Raw genomic sequence first — 19,737 nt, 5'->3', positions numbered from 1 at the left:
AATAGGCTTCCCCCTGACAAATCTCTGTGGAGGGTGAGGAGCAGAAAACATGGTTCCTTCTCTGAATATCTCAGAACTGAACTGGAAAAATGTAATGATACCAGGGAAACAATGAAAATGGTCTATATATGTGACAGAAATTTCAAGAAAAGAGAGATGATCATGGCTGTTGTCTCTAGAGTCACCATAATTGACTTAAATAGATGACACAAACAACCCCAAACTGCCACAAGAAAGCCTGGGGCAGAGCCTGACTATATATCTCCTCTAGCCAGCAATCTGGAATCTGTCCTAGAAAGCCCAGGTTTCAGAAGGTCAAAGAGTAACCACACCAAGGGTTCCCCATTCCCAAGAGCCCCACGCCTGAGCATCTTAGTGAGAGATAGCAGCAGAGCCAGTCTGCAAGAGGCTTAAGTTCTCAAAATAGCACCCGTAGGTAGAATGCTGTGACCAAGCCTCATAGAGCAGCCTAAACCTCAGGCCCCATGGCCTCTGGAGTCCCCTCAAGTAGAGCCCACTGTCTGACCCCATGAGCAACTACCTCCTTTTCCTCTTTTAGCAGCTGCTGGGCTTCCTGGAACATCTTCTCCTTGGCCTCCGTCTCAGCAGCTACGTTTCTGTTCTGTTCCTCATAAGCCATGGTGACAACAGCCAGGGTTAAGTTAATCAGGTAGAAAGAGCCCAGGAATATGACCACCACAAAGAAGAAGACTGAGAAGAGCCCCGAGGTGCGCAAGGTCTGCAAGGGAGAGAGCACACACTGGCATCTGAAGCCTCCTTCCACACAAGGTTGACATCATTTCAAGTCGAAACGGAACAGTACCAACTGGTCTACCCCAGCACTGGTTGGCTCAGCTGCTCACAGCAGCATCTATAGTCAACCAGGGGCTCCTGATGCCCTGTCTCTCTGAGAAGAGATGCCATCCATATGTCCCCATGGAAGACTCAGTGAATTTCCTATGATCTTCTCGAGAGTATTTGCATTTTGAAATTAATAAAGGAAGAGCGATAGCAACGTTTCGTGAAAACTGAAATGCTTAGTGGTAGAACTTTAGGCAAGAGGAAATCTAGAGAGGTGTCATATTTCTAGAAAGAGAAGTGTCTGTGCACTGTTCTCCCGTATATCATGTTTATACATTTTTGATGTTTCTAATAGAATCTCTAAAGCACAATGAAAGGATGAGGAGTAAATGACAAAGGTGAAGAATAGATGTAGATTATAAATAAATGATAGATATATTGAGATATTGAGAGAGAAAGAATAAAAAAAAAAGATAACCTGTCGATAAAGCTTCTCCCAGGAATCTTGGGTCATAAGCCGGAACATGGCAAGAAAAGACCAACTGAAGTTGTCAAAATTTGTATAGCCATAGTCAGGATTACATTGGGTGCGCTTGCATTCGTAGTTGTGGGGACAGCCACTGGATATGGAAAAAAGGGAAAAGAAGGGGTAATATTCCCTAGATCCCAGCCCCACCCCCACAAGCACTGGTTCTTCTGAGGGCCACAGGCTCACACCCAAAAGTCCTGGGTGAAGAGAGAATGTGTTGAGTGGCCACAGCCTCCTACCTGCCAACCCTCCCAGCCTTAATGCGGGTATCCGTTGACTCTTTTCAAGTAGACTGATTAGGAAATTCATAATAGCAGTTTTTCATTAAAAAATTAAGTGCAGTGACATAATGAACAATTAATAGTCAAAAGGGTATACAATAAATAGCAAGTCTCCTCTCTCCCCAGACCCTCAGTGCTACTTCCTCGAGGCAACAGTTTACATTACCTTTGTAACTTTCTAGAAGTTTTCTATGACTATAGAAGCACATATATATCAATATACATCTTCCATAAGTACATAAATGGAAGCAATCTTTAAACATGCTCTTGCACCTTGCTTTTTTCATGAAACGACATAGCTTGAAGATCTTCCCAAATCAGCATACAAGGAGAAATGTCATTTCTTTTCATGTCTTAGAGTCCTGTGGTTTATCTAACTGCTCTGCTAATGGTGAATATTTGCATTTCAGTTGTTAATAGCATTTTGCTTTTACAAACATTTGGGTTTTACTCTACAAATAATGAATATCTTGTACACAGGTCTTTGCCTATGTCACATACATTATTACGTGTATCTAAATGATATGCAAAGGGTATGCACGTTCTTAATTTTTAACAAATGTAGTATTTTAATCAAAGTAAAACGTGTGTGATTTAAAAATCACATAGCACCTAAGATTTGCAAAGTATATCGTGCCATATTTCTTCAATCATCATTTACACATCCTAAATTCATCTACTTTTAACCCTTCTATGTTCATATCTCTAAATACAATACTTATACCGATATTTATCCATTTTAGTCCTTGGTGATTAACTTCCACTATGGTAGTCAATCCCATTCCACTTTACAGAAAAATACTGTGGCCTGTGTCAATGGCTCTCCTGGGTCAAATATATTTTTTCTTGGCTCTTGTGTGTTGCTCTTTCCAAGTTTTACTCCTCATTATTCTGGAGCAAATCTTAAATAGCTTCTTAACAAGGCTGGGTGGTTTTGCATGTATGAGTATAACTTTAACTTCACAACTGATTGATAGTTTGGCCAGAAATAGAACTCTGAGTTGAAAATCATTTTTCCTTTTTTTTTTTTAGATTTTATTTTATTGAGTTTTAAGAGAGGGGGGAGAGATAGAGAGAATGAGAGAAAGTCAGTAGGGGGAGAGGCAGGAAGCACCAACTCAATTGCTTCTTGTACGTGCCTTGACCAGGCAAGCCCAGGGTTTTAAATCAGTGACCTCAGCGTTCCAGGTCAACACTTTATCTACTGTGCCCACAGGTCAGGTGAAAATCATTTTTCCTTGAAAATATGGAGGCACAGCTCAGCTACTATCCTACGTTGCTGGTGGCAATTCTGATGCCATTTTGATTTTTGTTTCTCGTGGATGACCTTTTCCTCTTTGGTTTTAAGATCTTCTCCCCCAAAGATTCTGAAATGCCATGACGATGCACTTGGCACTGTCCTTTGCCATCCGTTGTGCTGGGCACTTTATGGGACAGCGAGGGATTTGCATCTTAATCCCAGGGAAATTCTATTATCTCCTTGCTAATTCTTCCCTTTTGTTTCTCTGTGCTCCACTAGAATTCCTACTTTGTCAAAAGTTACAAATTCTGGATTGAAATTTATTCTGATATTTTCTGTGTCTATCTTTTGTTGCTAAGTTCCGGGTAATTTCCTCAACTTTATCTTTTATTCTACTATTGATTCTTTGTAATCATATTGTAAAAAAAAAAAACCAAACATCTTTCTTCCTCTCTGTTTCTTTTTCAAAACAAGCTATTTTTGTTCTTATGTGTATACTATCCTTTAAAAGTTCACGGAGGACCCCATTTAAAATTTCAAAGGCCTGGCCCTGGCCGGTTGGCTCAGCGGTAGAGCGTCGGCCTAGCGTGCGGAGGACCCGGGTTCGATTCCCGGCCAGGGCACACAGGAGAAGCGCCCATTTGCTTCTCCACCCCTCCGCCGCGCTTTCCTCCCTGTCTCTCTCTTCCCCTCCCGCAGCCAAGGCTCCATTGGAGCAAGGATGGCCCGGGCGCTGGGGATGGCTCTGTGGCCTCTGCCTCAGGCGCTAGAGTGGCTCTGGTCGCAGAATGGCGATGCCCGGGATGGGCGGAGCATCGCCCCCTGGTGGGCGGAGCGTCGCCCCTGGTGGGCGTGCCGGGTGGATACCGGTTGGGCGCATGCGGGAGTCTGTCTGTCTCTCCCTGTTTCCAGCTTCAGAAAAATGGAAAAAAAAATTTTTTTTTCAAAGGCCCCTTTGCTTCTCTGAATTCATGTTGTTTTATCCATGGTTCTTATGAACTGAATGTGGTGAAATCTTAACTCCCAATGTGATGGTATTACTTCGGCCTTTGGGAGGTAGTCACGTCACAAGGGGGAGCCCTTGTGAAAGAGCCCCCCAAGAGAGCTCTGTAGTCCTCCTCCCACCACGTGAGAACACAAAGAGGGTATGCCGTCTGCAACCCCGAAGAGGACGTCCCTACAACCTGACTATGCTGGTGCTAATCCTAGACTTCCAGCCTCCAGACTGTGAGGAATAAATTTCCGTTGTTTATAAGACCCCCGGTCTGTGGTATTTTGTTACAGCAGCCCAGACTGACTGAGACAACAGTCGCTTTTTCTTTTGCTTTATCTCAGCCTCCTTATGCCAAAGGCTTTCTTCAGTTACTGGGTTAGCCAGCGCTCCTCAGTCACATTCCATCCGTTTCAGACAAGCTGATCAGGCATTTGCTTGGTGGGCAGAGTGGCACTTGATGAGCGGCAGCTTAGCTTTAGGGGGACTGGGGAGGAGGACATCCCTTGTGCCCTCTTTCCCGTTAGACCTCAGTGAAGCTCTGTGAAGTCTCACTGCCCTGTCTTCCAGGAGTCTGGTGAGGGCTGAACCTAGTGCCACACTGGACTTCCCTCATTTCCTGGTCACCATGCAACACAGAATTCTTTCGTTCAGTCTCCCCTCTCTGGATACACCTTCCCGTCAACCTCGCTAGTGATCAAGTCTCTCCTCCGGTGTCCTCATTTCTGCAAAGGTGTCACCAGTCAGGCCAGAAACCAGAGAAACACCCGTAACAGTTTCTCTCCGCTGCACTTCCCACTACTATCCTACACAGACCTCTGCACGCACATATACACGCTTACACTCCTCTTCAGTGCGCAAGGCCAGCTCATTCTGTTGTAAATATCTCTGGAATTCACTCATCCATATCTTTCCGTCTTCACTGTGCAGCTTCATGGCTCTCACCTGTGCTAACACAGCCTCCGAAGTGGCTGCCTTGTCTGCTCTATCCGTGAATTCTCTACATAGCAGCCAGAGTAACTTTTTAAAAAAATCTAATCTACTCAGGTCTTGTTTCCTTTGTGATCAGATCAAAATCCTTGGCACTGACAGGCTACCAGGTCTCGTATGGTTGGCTCCTGTCTCCCCTGCCCTCAGCGTAAGAACTATTGGGCTTCTCACCCTCCCCAACATGTCCTCATGACCTGAGACCTTCACCCTTGCTGTCTCCACTGTCTTTTTCTCCATCTCCTCACTGCCAGAACCTCTGCCCATGCTTCAGAGCCACACTGTAGTCACCGTCAGTCCTCAGGGGAGGATGCAGGGAGCAAAGATGGAAAGCCAGGCTGGGCACTAAACAGACCACCCCCGCCTGGGTCTGTGACCTTGGGTCTGCCACCTCTTTGAAAACTGCTGTTATGATCAGTGTGGAAGCACGTATACTGAGTTGGTTTTCTATCAAACTCCTGAACTCTGAGGCTACACCCAGAGAACTGTGACTGTGACACAAGCTTAGAGCTGCTTCTGTGTGTCAGGGTGGCCTTGCCCACCTTGGGTTTTGCCTACAGTAACCATACGTGCCTTGTGTAGATGAGGAGTCAAAGAAGCATTGTATGTGACAGCTGTTGGGCTCCCGGATATGTACTGTGGGTGCAGTAAGTCTTGTCAAGGATCATTCTGTACAGCTCAGTAAGCCTTGTATTAAATTAAAGCCTATTACATTTTGTGAGTTAGACCTAACCTGAATCTGTGGCCACCACGAGTGGCATCAGAAAAGCCTGTGCTAATTTCACAGCCAGGGTTACCTCCCCTGTTCTCTCTCTCAGTGCCTGTACATCAATCTTACAACACTCCTCCCACTTTCAATCACTTTCTCTCTATGTCTGTTCCCTGCAAGATGTCATCTCAAGAGGGCAGAGCTGCCTGTTCACACTCGTGCTCCTTGGGCCGAACCCAGAGCTTGGCACACTATAGCCCTTCACACCTATTTGTTATTGAGGAATGACAGTCTGTTTCGTCAGAGCACTTAGCATATTATCTTAATTTAAAATACACTCAATAGCCCTGGCCGGTTGGCTCAGCGGTAGAGCGTCGGCCTAGCGTGCGGAGAACCCGGGTTCGTTTCCCGGCCAGGGCACACAGGAGAAGCGCCCATTTGCTTCTCCACCCCTCCGCCGCGCTTTCCTCTCTGTCTCTCTCTTCCCCTCCCGCAGCCAAGGCTCCATTGGAGCAAAGATGGCCCGGGCGCTGGGGATGGCTCTGTGGCCTCTGCCCCAGGCGCTAGAGTGGCTCTGGTCGCAACATGGCGACGCCCAGGATGGGCAGAGCATCGCCCCCTGGTGGGCAGAGCGTCGCCCCTGGTGGGCGTGCCGGGTGGATCCCAGTCGGGCGCATGCGGGAGTCTGTCTGACTGTCTCTCCCTGTTTCCAGCTTCAGAAAAATGAAAAAAAAAAAATACACTCAATAAATCTTCACTGAATTGAGTCTCTCACTACTGGAAGAGAGAAAGGTATCCCCCCAAGGCCAGTGAGCTACCAGCTGTTGGGGTTAACGTGTACGAACTCACATAGAACTGTGCATGTAATCAGAGGCACGTTGGTCAACAGATGAGCAGACAGAAGAAGCCTGCTTAGATAGCCTCGCATCAGGCTGATGCCACTGAAGAGGAAACAAGACATTCATGGGGTTCTCAATCATAATGTCCTTTCTTACTTCTGAAAGTCTTGACTATCCACTCCATAGAGTCAAAATACCACTACATGTTTAGTGGGTTTCTGATAAGTTACAAATTCAATATAACTTGGCAGAGAACACTGCTCTAAACACTTGGAAATAGTTTTGAATTTAATAATACATGTCTAAACCTGCTTAGGCCTATGAAATAATCAGCACAGTTTGAGAAACACCATCACTGCCTTCCACAAATCATTAGATGGAGACTGCCTGCTGCGTCGCTTTTAAAGGTCTGGAGTTGCTCTCCTTCAGAGAAAAATGGAGAACGTAAGTTTCTTACCTGTCATTCGACCAGGTTCTACATGATATGAATTCCGAATCACTTTTAGGGCACATGTCTGAGAAGAAAAGAATCATAAATTCAGATAAAAAAGGAACCACTGAAATGGAAGAGAATAGTAAATATGCCTGGTTAAACTTAAAACATGGTTCAGAACCCTCTACAATGATCAATGTGGGTGTCTGGTGAGGAACTGGAGCTTAAGCCATCAGGAAGGAGCGAGAGAAAAGGAGGGAAAGGAAAGAGGAGGGAAGAGGAGGAGGAGAAAGCAGTAATATAACCACCATTTTGCCACTTTGGAAATAAAACTGAAGTAGAGGCCACCGAGAGGCGGGTTCAGGTCGGCTGAGGCCCCGGGCGCAGAAGAAAATATTGGGCCCCTTGTCATTAGAAAAAAGTGTCAAGTTGGGGTTTTGTGGGGCCCTTCAGAAGTCGGGTACCATTAAATCCACCTCTGAGACCACCCCCCAAGGAAGGTGGACACAGACGCACAGAAGCTCATTAACCAAGACAGACATGGAGAAGGTGTGGCCACGTGAGACTCAGTACATATGAAACCGGGGCAGGTTCAGCCTTCTTGTGGCAAGGGCGCAGAGTGGAAAGGAGTGATGTCACTGGTGGAAATACTTGGGGAGGGAGGCTGGGGAGTAGCTCGTTTGTTTTGGCCAAATCCAGGCATTCTGAAGACTTCTGTGAAACATGCCAAAGAAATGGGCAGAAATCTCTGTGGGAAAGGAGGGGAGCTGGCACTGTTCTTGTGGGTATGGCTTTGGGCTTTGCTTTCTCTGTGGAAACCCCAAAGAAGGAGGCAATTCCCTTAGACATGCATCCACCCTCATGAGCACCCTGATGGCTGAGGTCGTCCCTTGTCCCTAGGGGACTCTGTAATGCACACATGTACACAGCATGAGTGGATAAAACAGAATTAAGTACGTATGAAGGAAGAAATAAAAGGTGGGGTCTTTACCGTTAGTCTCATTCCAAGAGCCTTTCAAGACACATCTCTGTTTCAGACTTCCCATGAAGAACTGCTGCCCCACCAGGGCAAAGATGCTGAGGCAGAAGAGTGTCAAGATCAGCACGTCGACCAGCTTCTTCACAGAGCGCAGCAAGGCCCCCACGATGACCTTCAGACCTGCGGAGGAGCACAGGCGTAGAGAAGCCCCCAGCACACACCAGACCCAGGCACAGGACCACACCGGGTCACAGAGCGCAGCAAGGCCCCCACGATGACCTTCAGATCTGCGGAGAGTCACAGGCGTGGAGAGAAGCCCCCAGCACACACACCAGACCCAGGCACAGGACCACACCGGGTCACAGAGCACAGCAAGGCCCCCACGATGACCTTCAGACCTGCGGAGGAGCACAGGCGTGGAGAGAAGCCCCAGCACACACACCAGACCCAGGCACAGGACAACACCAGAGCGAGAAGCCACGGCCTCGGAAGCTAACTGCAGGCTGGAATGGGAAACTGGCCTTGCCGAGGACTCGGATGCCATGGGTCCTAGTTCCGAGTCTGTGCCTTAGAAATTGTGTGTCATCCAAGTGTTCGACATGCTAGGACCGGCCTCCTCACCCTGCCCTACATCCGCCACAGGCTTGCTCTGAAGAGCGGATGAGAAGACTTTGGGCAGAACATGCCGCACGGACACGGGAGGAGCCCGATGACAGTGGTGCAGGCCCCTCCACAGCTGGGGGTCACATGTGTCATTAGGCCAGAGTGAGGCCACCCAAGAAAAGGAGCCACAGTTATATTTAACATTCAGTTATCACTACCTACTACTGGTACATGAGGTGTCACGAGACATAGCTAAATGGGGGGGGGGGGAGCTGGAAAGGAGCTTTGTCTGGACTCGGATAATGAGGATGTCCTAGGAAAAATACTCAGATTACTAGTTACAGCAGGGTTGTTTTTTATTTTTTTATTTTTTCATTCACCCAAAAAATACTTATTATGCACCTACTGTGTCCATAGTACACTGTTAGGCTCCCAAAGTTACAAAATAAGAACATAATCTTATAGTATGCTGGCGAATACTGAAAATCAGCTCCCAGGGTGGGGGCAGTGAGGGTGCAGGAAACTCTTCATTTACAGCATTTACAGATTTTCTTGTTCGCTGAATTCCATAGCGTCGAGTCCTCTTCTCCCTCCCTGTGCCTCTCTCCCCCAGCTGGGGTCAAGCTACCAGCATGATGTCCCTGGATGCAGAGTCACACACAGAGGTGCACAGTCTGCTGGGGAGCCAGAGAGTCAGCCCGGCATGTGGCTGAGTCATGGGCCCTGCTCTGCACACAGCTGGAGAGATGCACAGCCAGATGTGAACTGGAATGTGTGGGACAACACTGACAAAGTCTCAGTTGATTCGTGTAAATCATAAATGGTAGCCTTGAGAACACAAGGCAGCAGCAGCCCTCAGTGGACAAGCTTGCCACAAAGTGTGATGCCACATGGGGAGGAGCTTTAAGGCCAAGCTGGGACACTCACTATGTCCCCAGTCACAGCCAAGCAAGAAATTACTACAACCTCATCCAAGCCCAAGTTTAATCTCTAAGAGGCTTGAGTCTTCCCCAACACAAGAAGATTTGAATGAAAGAAGATGGTTGTGATTCCTGAATAATTTTTACACAGTCCCATAAAAGTTTGTACCTTACACCCTCACTTCCAAAAAGCATCCAGGAATCTCTTGTGTTCATGAGTCAAATGGAGACTATGGCCTGACCTGTGGTGGCGCAGTAGAGAAAGTGTCAACCTGGAACCCTGAGGTCACCAGTGTTCCTGGGCTTGCCTGGTCAAGGCACATACGAGAAGCAACAAGCAAGCAATGAACAACTAAACTGAATCAACTAGGAGTTGATACTTCTTGCTGCCTACCCCTCAACTCTCTGTTAATCAATTAATAAAATCTTTAAATCACCCTCACCACTAAAGCTACCGACGGCCTGAGTGTCTATCTGACCTGTATGAAAATCTGAGGATCAGCAGAAAGCCTCTACATTCACCTGGGAAACCAAGGTCCACCTTGCAGAAGAGGAAGAGGAGAAGAGACAAACTCAACGTGTCCTCTGACTTCCAGTTTATCACCCTGTAGTTGCTTTTCTGGAGTTTCAAAACATAACCCACTGATCTGTTTGAAAAGACCCAAATTGCCCATAGTATCGGTGTTGGAGCTGAGCCATTAATAGAAGAGACTAGAAGGGAAGGAAAGAAGGGTGCTAGAAAAGGACTCCAGAGAGGAAAATTTATTTTTTAGAATGTTTTGGGTTTTTCTGTAAAGGAAAGAGGAAGGAAAGGAGAAGAGTGTGCCATAATGACCTCATTTTTGGTAAACTGGCATTCATATTCACCACCCGTTCTAGGCATCCTCCTGATTCACAGAGCACCTTCCTTACCTGGCTTCCAGGTGACCGCCTCTGCTTTCCCCATTCTGTACGGTGTGTGGCCCTGCTCCTCTCCTGCCCTTGTTCCTCCTCTCCCCTCCCCTGTACGGCGCAGTGCTCCAGGACATGGACCTATGTGGCCCTGTTCCTCTCCTGCCCTCATTCCTCCTCTCCCCTCCCCTGTACGGCGGCAGTGCTCCAGGACATGGACCTATGTGGCCCTGCTCTTCTCCTGCCCTCGTTCCTCCTCTCCCCTTCCCTGTATGGCGGCAGTGCTCCAGGACTCGGACCCAAGGCCTCTTCTGTTCTCCACCTGTGCTCGTTCTCCTGGTGACCTCACCACAGTGGTGGGAGTCAAATCATTTACCAACTGCTTCTCTGTCCTAATGACCATTTTAAGTATTAAAACACGATATACCGAAAGGTAGTTTATTATTTCATGTATTTAATACTTAAATAAGAACAATAAAAGAGGTATACAAAACTAGATGATGTCATAAGTTTTAAAATATTAATGAAAAAATATTAAATAATACCTGACCAAAAACAATAAAACTGTTATTTAAGATATTTCCATATTGCTTCTTGATTGGCGCCCTAACTTGCAATTTTTTTCACCTATGGACGGAATGAACATTATTACTGGTGCTTACAATACGCTGTTGTGCAGATGAACATTAAAAAAGAGTGAGGAATGTACATTTGTGATTTCCACAGCTGCCCACCGTAGAGAGAACCCTGATTACAAGCACCATTTTAACAATCGGTGCACCAAACTCAACAAAATGTTAGGTATTGGTTCTGCCGAGCTGGTGCCAACCTACCTGCTGAATCCCACCACTGTCTTGTCAGTTTTCACAGCTCTCAGTATCATCTATAGGCTCATGATTTTAATAATTGTATCTACAGCCCAGACTGTTCCCCAGACACCCACCTCATATATAATTGCCCACCTGAAACTTTCTCATCTGGACGTCTCACAGGCATCTCCAACGGAACATACACAGAACGAACTCCTACTCCGATCACCAACACCTGTTCCTCTCACAGCCGTCCCTGTCTCAGTCAATGATGACTTCATCCTTCTAGTCACTCAGGCCAAAAACTCTGAGCCATCCTTGACTTTTTCTTTTGCTCACAGCACACATACAATCAACCTATCAAGAAATTCTATTGTGGCCCTGGCTGGTTGGCTCAGTGGTAGAGCATCAGCCTGATGTGTGGATGTCCCGGGTTTGATTCCATTCCCAGTCAGGGAAACACAGGAGAAGCAGCCATCTGCTTTTCCACCCCTCTCCCTTCTCTCTCTCTCTCTCTCTGTCTCTTCTCCTCCCACAGCCATGGCTCGATTGACTCGAACAAGTTGGCCTTGGGTGCTGATGGCTCCATGGCCTCCACCTCAGGCGCTAAATGGCTCTGGTTGCAGTGGAGCAGCAGCCCCAGACGGGCAAAGCATCGTCCCCTAGTGGGCTTACACAGTGGATCCCGGTCAGGGCGCATGCGGGAGTCTGTCTCTCTGCCTCCCCTCCTCTCACTAAAATTTAAAAAGAAAGAAAGAAAGAAATAAAAGCATAAAAAGAAAAGAAAAGAAATTCCATTGTGGCCTTGGTTGAGTTGCTTGGTGGGTTAGAGTGTTATGCTGATATGCCAAGGTGGCAGGTTCGATCCCTGGTCAGGGTACATACAAGAATCAACCAATGAATGCAAAGATATGTGGAACAGCCCATCTATATTTCTCTTATCTATCTATCATCTATCTATTCATCTATCTATCTATCTATCTATCATCTCTCATAGCAATAAATTTTTTAAAACATTCTATTTTTTCTACCTTCAGATTCACAGAATGTGACCACTGTTCCCCAACCCCTCTAGCGCCACCTAGATTGTGGCAGTGGCCCCGTGTGTCAGTTTGGGGTCTCTAAGAAGTAGATGCTACTGGACCAGATTACAAGAGACTGGCTGGGTGAAATGCCTGTGAAGAATAAGGGGAAGAGGTAGAGTGGCAGGGAGAGCCTCAGACTGTGACACAGGGCTGCCACCTGGGGAGGGAGGCCAGGAAGGAAGCAGAAGTGGACAGGACAAGCCTCACACTGTGCTGAGGTGGCGGTCTCCAGCAGGCTTGTGGGAAGCCCCTAAGCCAAAGTCCCCCAGTTAGGGGAGTATCATAGCCTTCAGGAACGGTGTCCCCAACGTGCAGGGAAAGCATGATCTTGGCATGAACATGAATGCAGTGGTGAATCCAGATGGGTGGCAGATGTGGCCATTAGTCGACTATGTTCTCTACAGCAGATCTGAGTGGCACGTTTCTATGGTGACCAGCATGCCTGTCATCTGGGCTTCCTGCTTCTTCTACCTTTGCTGCCCACCTTCTAGTCCCCACGCAGAGTAATCCTTTCAAAATCTGAGTCAGGTCATGCAACTCCTCTGCTCACAGCCCTCACGTGGCTCCCATCTCTCCCAGGGCAAAGCCAGGTCCGCCCAGCGCTTTCATGTGTTCCTTCCACTTCAGTGGCCCCACCTCCACCACGTGGCTCCTCACTCTGTCTGCTCCTGCCTCATTCGTGTCCTTTTCATTCTCCAATCTTTGGACTGACTGCTTCCTATTCTCGGAACACTCTTGACCACATATAGGTGCTTATAAAACTGTCACTGCCTTCAAATCTGCTCACATCTCGCCTCAGTGACATCCATCCCGACCACTCTATTGAAAATCACAACCTGTTCCTCCTAGTCCTGTGACTGCTGGTAGCCCGCATGTTGTTTACATTTCTTTTTTTTTTTTTTCTAAACTGGAAACGGGGAGAGACAGTCAGACAGACTCTCGCATGCGCCCCACCGGGATCCACCCGGCACGCCCACCAGGGGCGACGCTCTGCCCACCAGGGGGCGATGCTCTGCTCCTCCAGGGCGTTGCTCTGCCGAGACCAGAGCCACTCTAGCGCCTGGGGCAGAGGCCAAGGAGCCATCCCCAGCGCCCGGGCCATCTTTGCTCCAATGGAGCCTCGGCTGCGGGAGGGAAAGAGAGAGACAGAGAGGAAGGGGGGAGGGGGAGAGAAGCAAATGGGCGCTTCTCCTATGTGCCCTGGCCGGGAATCGAACCGGGGTCCCCCGCACGCCAGGCCGACGCTCTACAGCTGAGCCAACCGGCCAGGGCCGTTTTTTTTGTTTTTTATGGCACATAGCACTGTCTAGCATGCTAGATAAGTTATTTATTATAGTTACTGGTTAGGGTCTCTGTCTGCCCACCCCCCACCTAGACTGTAAACCCCACGAGGGCAGGGATCCTTGTCTGTTTGCTCAGATATATCCCAAGCAGCTGGCATTGTGCCTGCAAAATACGTATTTGTTGAACAATCCAATAGAAAGTGAAAGCAGCGTTCGTTTGCTCTTGGTTAATGCGTCATTCAGAGAAGTGTTAACTATGAAAGAACGGTCTCGCCCAGTGAGAGCCAATGTGGAAAGTCAGAGGAACTTACCTGAAATTACTGAAATTGCTTTCAGAGCTCTGAACACTCGGAAGGTGCGCAGGGATGACACCTGGATGCTGTTGTTTGGTAACAGTGACGCAAACCTACAAGACAAGGCACAGGAAAAGGCCGGGCTTGCTCAATCCTGCGGCTGCACTGCACACCTCCATCGGGCCCAAACAAGTGAGCCCAGCCCGGGCCCTGTGCCCACACACGTGCAATCTGGGGCCTCACCTTCCCAGGCCCACGTTCATCTCAGGGTCTCGTGATATCGTTCTCTATTGCTATGGACCACAGGCTGCACAGGAGGCTGTTTGCAGCTAATCTCTATATTGGGACAAATGTGAGGATTGCCTGGAATAGTTGTGGTTACATCCACGGATAACATAAATCAACTGACACATTTACTGACTGGCCCCAATGCACTTCCCTAAGGCCTCACTACACAGCCGAGCCTAGAAGGAACACGAACGACCTGTCTCTTGGGCCCACACTACTCACCACTGCACTACACCACCTTTCAGGAACCAAGAGCACCCACTGTTGGACTTCAAATGTAAAACTCTGGAGCAACCAGCATCTGCCTCAGAAGGCTTTGTGAATATTAAATAGCAAAATAAATGCAAGTACTCAAAGCAATGGCTGGCGACAAATTAATGTTAGCCTTATTATTACTGTGCTGGCAAAAGGCCGTTGCTCTTCTTGCCTTTTATTTTGCTGACCCTGTCTCATCATTCAGATGCCAACTTGATGTCCTTTCCTTCAGGAAGAACTTCAATTCTCACCTCACGTCACATATACAATATACATGATAATGAACTCAAAATAGTCCGTGGACTTCAACATAAGAGCCCAAACTATAAAAATTCTAGAAGACGACAGGAGAGAAACTCTCCGTGACCTTGCAGTGGCTAAAGATTTTTTAGTCTCCTTGGTTCCTCTCATATAATCTGGTGGCCCGATAGGGGCACAATGCCTGCCCCGACACTCTCCCTCCCAGAGTGTAAAGGTCACTAATTGTTTCTCTTCTCGTCTGGACTGTGAGCTTCAAGAGGGTGAGAATGGGGTATGTCTATTTGTTTCTATACTATCACAACCACGTATCTCACACAGAACCCGGCCCAGGATAGGCCAGCGTTTGGTGAATGAATGGCTGAAGAATGAGAGCAGCAGGGTTGGGCTGGCCTAGGAACGGAGTTGTGCCTGGAGGCCTCTGGCCAGTTGGCTGCGTAGTGCTGTGTGGGGCCAGCCAACACTGCACCCAGAGCTCTGGGTATTGTTAGAGGACACTCGGCCACTCACATGGACTCACACAGAGTCCTGACATAAGCTGAGAGGCTTCTTCCCCACCCCAGGTCTCTTCACTAAAAATCTTTAACATTCTTACGCTGTTGCAATGACAATGAAGTCCAGCCAGTTCCATGGATCTCGAAGAAAAGAAAACTCATCCAGAATAAGACCGCTTGCCAGTATTTTTATCAAAGCTTCAAAACTATAAATCCCAGTGAAGACATACCTACAGAGAAAAGCATTGAGAACAAGAAGGAATACAATAAGCAATGTGAAAAGCAGAGAGCCCATCGGTCTTGTCTGGCCTCGGCTGGGTTTTTATCCACTGCGGTGTGACAGAGTTCAGAAAGGCAAGCGCCTCAAGCGAGTCCCGGCAGCTGGAGTTTCTGAGGCACAGGCCCACAGATAGAGTTGTAAAACTGCTTTACAATGCCTAGCTTCACAGCCATATTCTTGAGAGCAGTTTCAGCCAACATGGGCCCTAGGACTTGGGACTACAGTTTGTCACTGCTTTTCTAGTTGTCATTCTGATGCACAGACGGGGATGACAGCAGAGGAACAAAGAAAGTAAATTTCAAGACTAAAATCTAATGCTTTCTACATTCCATGTTCAAGCATTGGAAGACTTAATATTGATAAGGTGTTCTATAGATTCAATGTGATCTATAGATTCAACGCACTCCTTATCAAAATCTTAATGACACTTTTTTATAGAAATAAAAAGAAATGTGGCCCTGACCGGTTGGCTCAGTAGTAGAGCATCGGTCTGGCGTGTGGAAGTTCCGGGATCAACCCCCGGCCTGAGGACCCAGGAAAGCACACATCTGCTTCTCCACCCTTCCCCCTCTCCTTTCTCTCTCTCTCTCTCTCTTCCCCTCCCACAGCCAAGGCTTCATTGGAGCAAAGTTGGCCCGGGTGCTGAGGATGGCTCCATGGCCTCTGCCTCAGGCGCTAGAATGGCTCCGGTTACAGCAGAGCAACGGCCCAGATGAGCAGAGCATCGCCCCCTGGTGGGAATGCCAGGTGGATCCCAGTCGGGCGCATGTGGGAGTCTGTCTGACGGCCTCCCCTCTTCTGACTTCAGAAAAATACAAAAAAAAAAAATGTATCCCAAATTTCATGTGCAATTTCAAAGGACCATGAACGGCCAAAACAAGTCTTGAAAAAGAAAAAAGTTTGAGGTCTTACACTTTGTTACATTAAAACATCACAAACTAAAGTAATCGAAGCAGTGTGGTGTTGGCATAAACACAACCATGCAGACCACTGAAACAGACTAGAAAGCTCAGAAATAAGCCCTCACATACATGGTCAAATGATTTTCAACAAGGGTGCCAAGACTATTCAATGGAAAACATTCTTTTTTTCAACAAATGGCATTGGGAAAGCTTAATATCCACATGCACAATGATGAACTAGGACCCTTATCTTACAGCATATACAGAAATTAACTCAAGATGAAATGAGCTAAATGTAAGACCAGAAAGTATAAAACTCCTAGAATAAAATATTTTCAAATCACATATCTCATGAGAGGTTAATATGCAGATTATATAAAGAACTCCTATGACTCAACAACAAAAAAATATCATATAATCCAATTTAAAGATGGTCAAACTACTTGAATGGACATTTCTCCAAAGATGATATACAAATGGTCAACAAGAAATGAAAAGAAGCTAGCTATCTCTGATCATCAGAGAAAGGCAAATTAAAACCACCATGAGATATTACCTCATATCCGTTAGGATGGCTACTTAAAAAAAAAAAAAGAAAAGAACAAGTGTTGTCAATGAGTGTTGGAGAAACTGGAACTCTCTTGCACTACTGGTGGGATTGTAAAATGGTGTAACCATCATGGAAAATAGCATGGAGGTTCTTCAAAAAATTAAAAATGTAATTGTCATATGCTCCAGAAATCCTACATCTGGGTATATATACAGAAAAATTGAAAGCAGGGTCTCGAAGAGATATTTGCACACCCATGTTTATAGCAGCATTATTCACAGTAGCCAAGAAGTAGACGCAATCCAACTGTAAATTAATAGGTTAATAATCAATAAAATATATTACACACATTGAAATATTATTTATCCTTTAAAAGGAAGGAAACCCTGTTACATGCCACAACATGGATGAACCTTGAGGTCACTATGCTAAGGGAAACAAACCAGTTACAAAAAGACAAACATTGTGGGATTCCACCGAGATGAGGCAACACCACATAGAGGTAGAAAGTCCCACGGTGCTTGTCAAAGAATGAGGGGAGGGCAGGGTGGGGGTTACTGTTTAATGGGTACAGAGTTTCAGTTTTGCAAGATGAAAAGAGTTCTGGATATGAATGATGGTAATGGTTATATAACCACATGAATGTACTTAATCCCACTGAACTGGTTAGGATGGAAAATTTTATGCAATGTGTATTTTGCCACAATTTTTTCAGAAACTATATTCATTTTCTTCTCTGAGTCCTTCATCATGTCTATCCTCTAACTTATTTCTCTTCTTCCCTTTCCTCTTCCTCCAAAACAAAACACGGTATCTTATCTCTCTGGTTATAATCCTAAACTGTCAAAATGCTGGGTCTGCACACACGTGCACGCACACACACACGCACACACACACACGCGCACACACACACACACAGCTTTCACTTTTGTGACCAAAACAATCAATTCAACCAATTTATTGGTTCAGATTAAAAGTGGACCTTTTCTGGTAGAATATCCAGCCATTGTTAGCCCTCAAAGCTAAAGAACTAAGGTCTTGTGAACTTGAAAAGTCCAAAAGCAGCCAAATCCAAGAGAAAAAATGGTCATGATGTTGCCACAGGCAAGATCTCCTCTCTGCTTCAGCCCTTTTCTAAACTGATCACCTTTTCTCATAGATGAACACAGATTAATGCCTACTCTGAAATAACATTTTTTAAACTTGGGTATAATGTATCAAAATTCTGGGAAAAAGCTGTAATTGAAGATTTGTGGGATTTCTGCAAGTCTTCATTTAGATATCAAGCCAAATAGACAGCGGCCCCTGACTGCTGTTTTGGCCTGACCATCTAATGTCCCACGTCCCACCCCCATTGTTCTTTTTCAGCGGAAGCCTGGCCAGTGGTGGGTCAGGCAGACCAAAGTGACACGTGATAAGCGCAGAGCCATGCCCACCAGGAGGCAGGGCTTAGGAGTGCTCCGTAAGGAGGGGGCCCAACCCATCAGGCAAATGAGGCCATCCGGAGCGTTTCACTGTCAGTCCCGGCACAGTTAAGGCATCTAGCAGGGCCATAGGTGGTGTCCACGTAGGTTAGCAGAACACCATCACCGGGTGCTAGGGGACTTCTGCATTCACCCTCAGAGAGCTAGTACTTGGATTCACTTTCCCCACTAAGAAATGTTCTGATCAAAGAACCCTGAAGAAACTCTCCCCCATGGGCCTAGCCACTCGGTGCATGCTTCCTTGTATAAGCACATCTTCAGCAGCCCCCTCCCACCCCACTTACGGGCACCCAGTACCAGTCCAGACGCCACCAGGACACAGCAGCAGCTTTCCCCGCCTCCCACCCCACCTCCGCCTCTCTGCTTCCCTACAGCCTACAGCAGGGTTCTGTCCTCTCTCCACCTAATGGGACTTCTACTAGTGAAAATGGCCTTGAGCAAATTAGCTTTCAGACGGGCCACTGCGTCCCATTAATGGGAAGAAAGGACTCATCACATCCCTCCAGAAGTGCTGGGCAGGGCAAACCACCGCTATGGGAGGATGCCACCTCCTGGATCGGTCTACTTCACTGTCTTTTGATCACAAAGGCTTCCAGGGACACTGCTGTAAACAGTGAACAGTCAGTCACCCCTGCATTCTCAGCTCCTCACGGGAACAGCCAAACCTTGAAGGGGAAACCATTTTCCCCAGTGATACTGCCAGGATGGCTTCTATTCCCAGGGGGGCCCATGCCCCCCTGCTCCAAGGCACCGCCCCTGAGCTGGCTGGGCTTACCCAGATTCCAGGTTCCACCCAGCACCAGAGAGGGCACAACCAGTAAAAATTAATGCAAAGAAGTAAACCTAAAAAGCCAGTGGAAGATTAAAATGAAATACTAAGCATACCTGATTAACACAAAAGAAGACAGGAAAGGAGAAACAAGAGAAGAGCAAATGAACAACAAAAAACATGAGATCAATAGAAAAACAGCAACAAAGAATTGATGTTTCTCATCTCTCATCTCTCTCCCTTCCTGTCTGTCTGCCTGTCCCTATCTGTCCCTCTCTCTGACTCTCTCTGTCTCTGCCAGACACGAAAAAGAAGCAATGGAATAGAAAAACAGCAGACCTAACTCTAAGCCTATCCAAAATTACATTAAATGCAAGTGAACTAAACATTCCATCAAAAACCCCAGAGATAGGCTTAACAGACTGCATAAAAAAACAAAAACCAACTCTCTGTTCTTTACAAGAGATACACTTTAAACACAGAAGGGGTGAGAGGCAAAGGGTAGGAAAAGCTGTATGCAAACACAGACATAAGAAAGGTTAAGTAGCTATAGTAATGTCAGGCAAAACAAATATTAACAGTAGTATTACCAGAGACAAACAAGGAGATTTCGTAATGATAAAAAAATGCATATATCAGGAAGATATATATAACAATCATAAATGTTCGTGTGCCTAATAACAGTGCTGCAAATACATGAAGCAAAATTTAACAAAAAGAAAGGGAGAATGGACAAATTCATAATCACAGACAGAAATTTCAAGCCTCTTTTCAGTAATTCATG

General features: G+C 46.6%; 1 protein-coding gene across 1 annotated transcript in view; it reads right to left on the bottom strand.

The window, feature by feature from the left end:
- Window positions 1-19,737, bottom strand: part of SCN11A (sodium voltage-gated channel alpha subunit 11) — a 136,233-nt gene that overhangs the window by 47,763 nt on the left and 68,733 nt on the right. Inside the window, exons 8-13 of the mRNA XM_066244425.1 lie at window positions 15,070-15,198; window positions 13,692-13,786; window positions 7,802-7,969; window positions 6,835-6,892; window positions 1,280-1,421; window positions 542-739 (exon numbers count right to left, since the gene is read on the bottom strand). Coding sequence (XP_066100522.1) covers window positions 542-739; window positions 1,280-1,421; window positions 6,835-6,892; window positions 7,802-7,969; window positions 13,692-13,786; window positions 15,070-15,198 — 790 coding nt within the window. The remainder of the gene's footprint in view (window positions 1-541; window positions 740-1,279; window positions 1,422-6,834; window positions 6,893-7,801; window positions 7,970-13,691; window positions 13,787-15,069; window positions 15,199-19,737) is intronic.

The sequence above is a fragment of the Saccopteryx bilineata genome, chromosome 10 (assembly GCF_036850765.1).
Source record: "Saccopteryx bilineata isolate mSacBil1 chromosome 10, mSacBil1_pri_phased_curated, whole genome shotgun sequence".
Classification (NCBI taxonomy): domain Eukaryota; kingdom Metazoa; phylum Chordata; class Mammalia; order Chiroptera; family Emballonuridae; genus Saccopteryx; species Saccopteryx bilineata.
The sequence above is the reverse complement of the archived record's forward strand: the minus strand, read 5'-3'. Positions and strand labels throughout refer to the sequence as shown.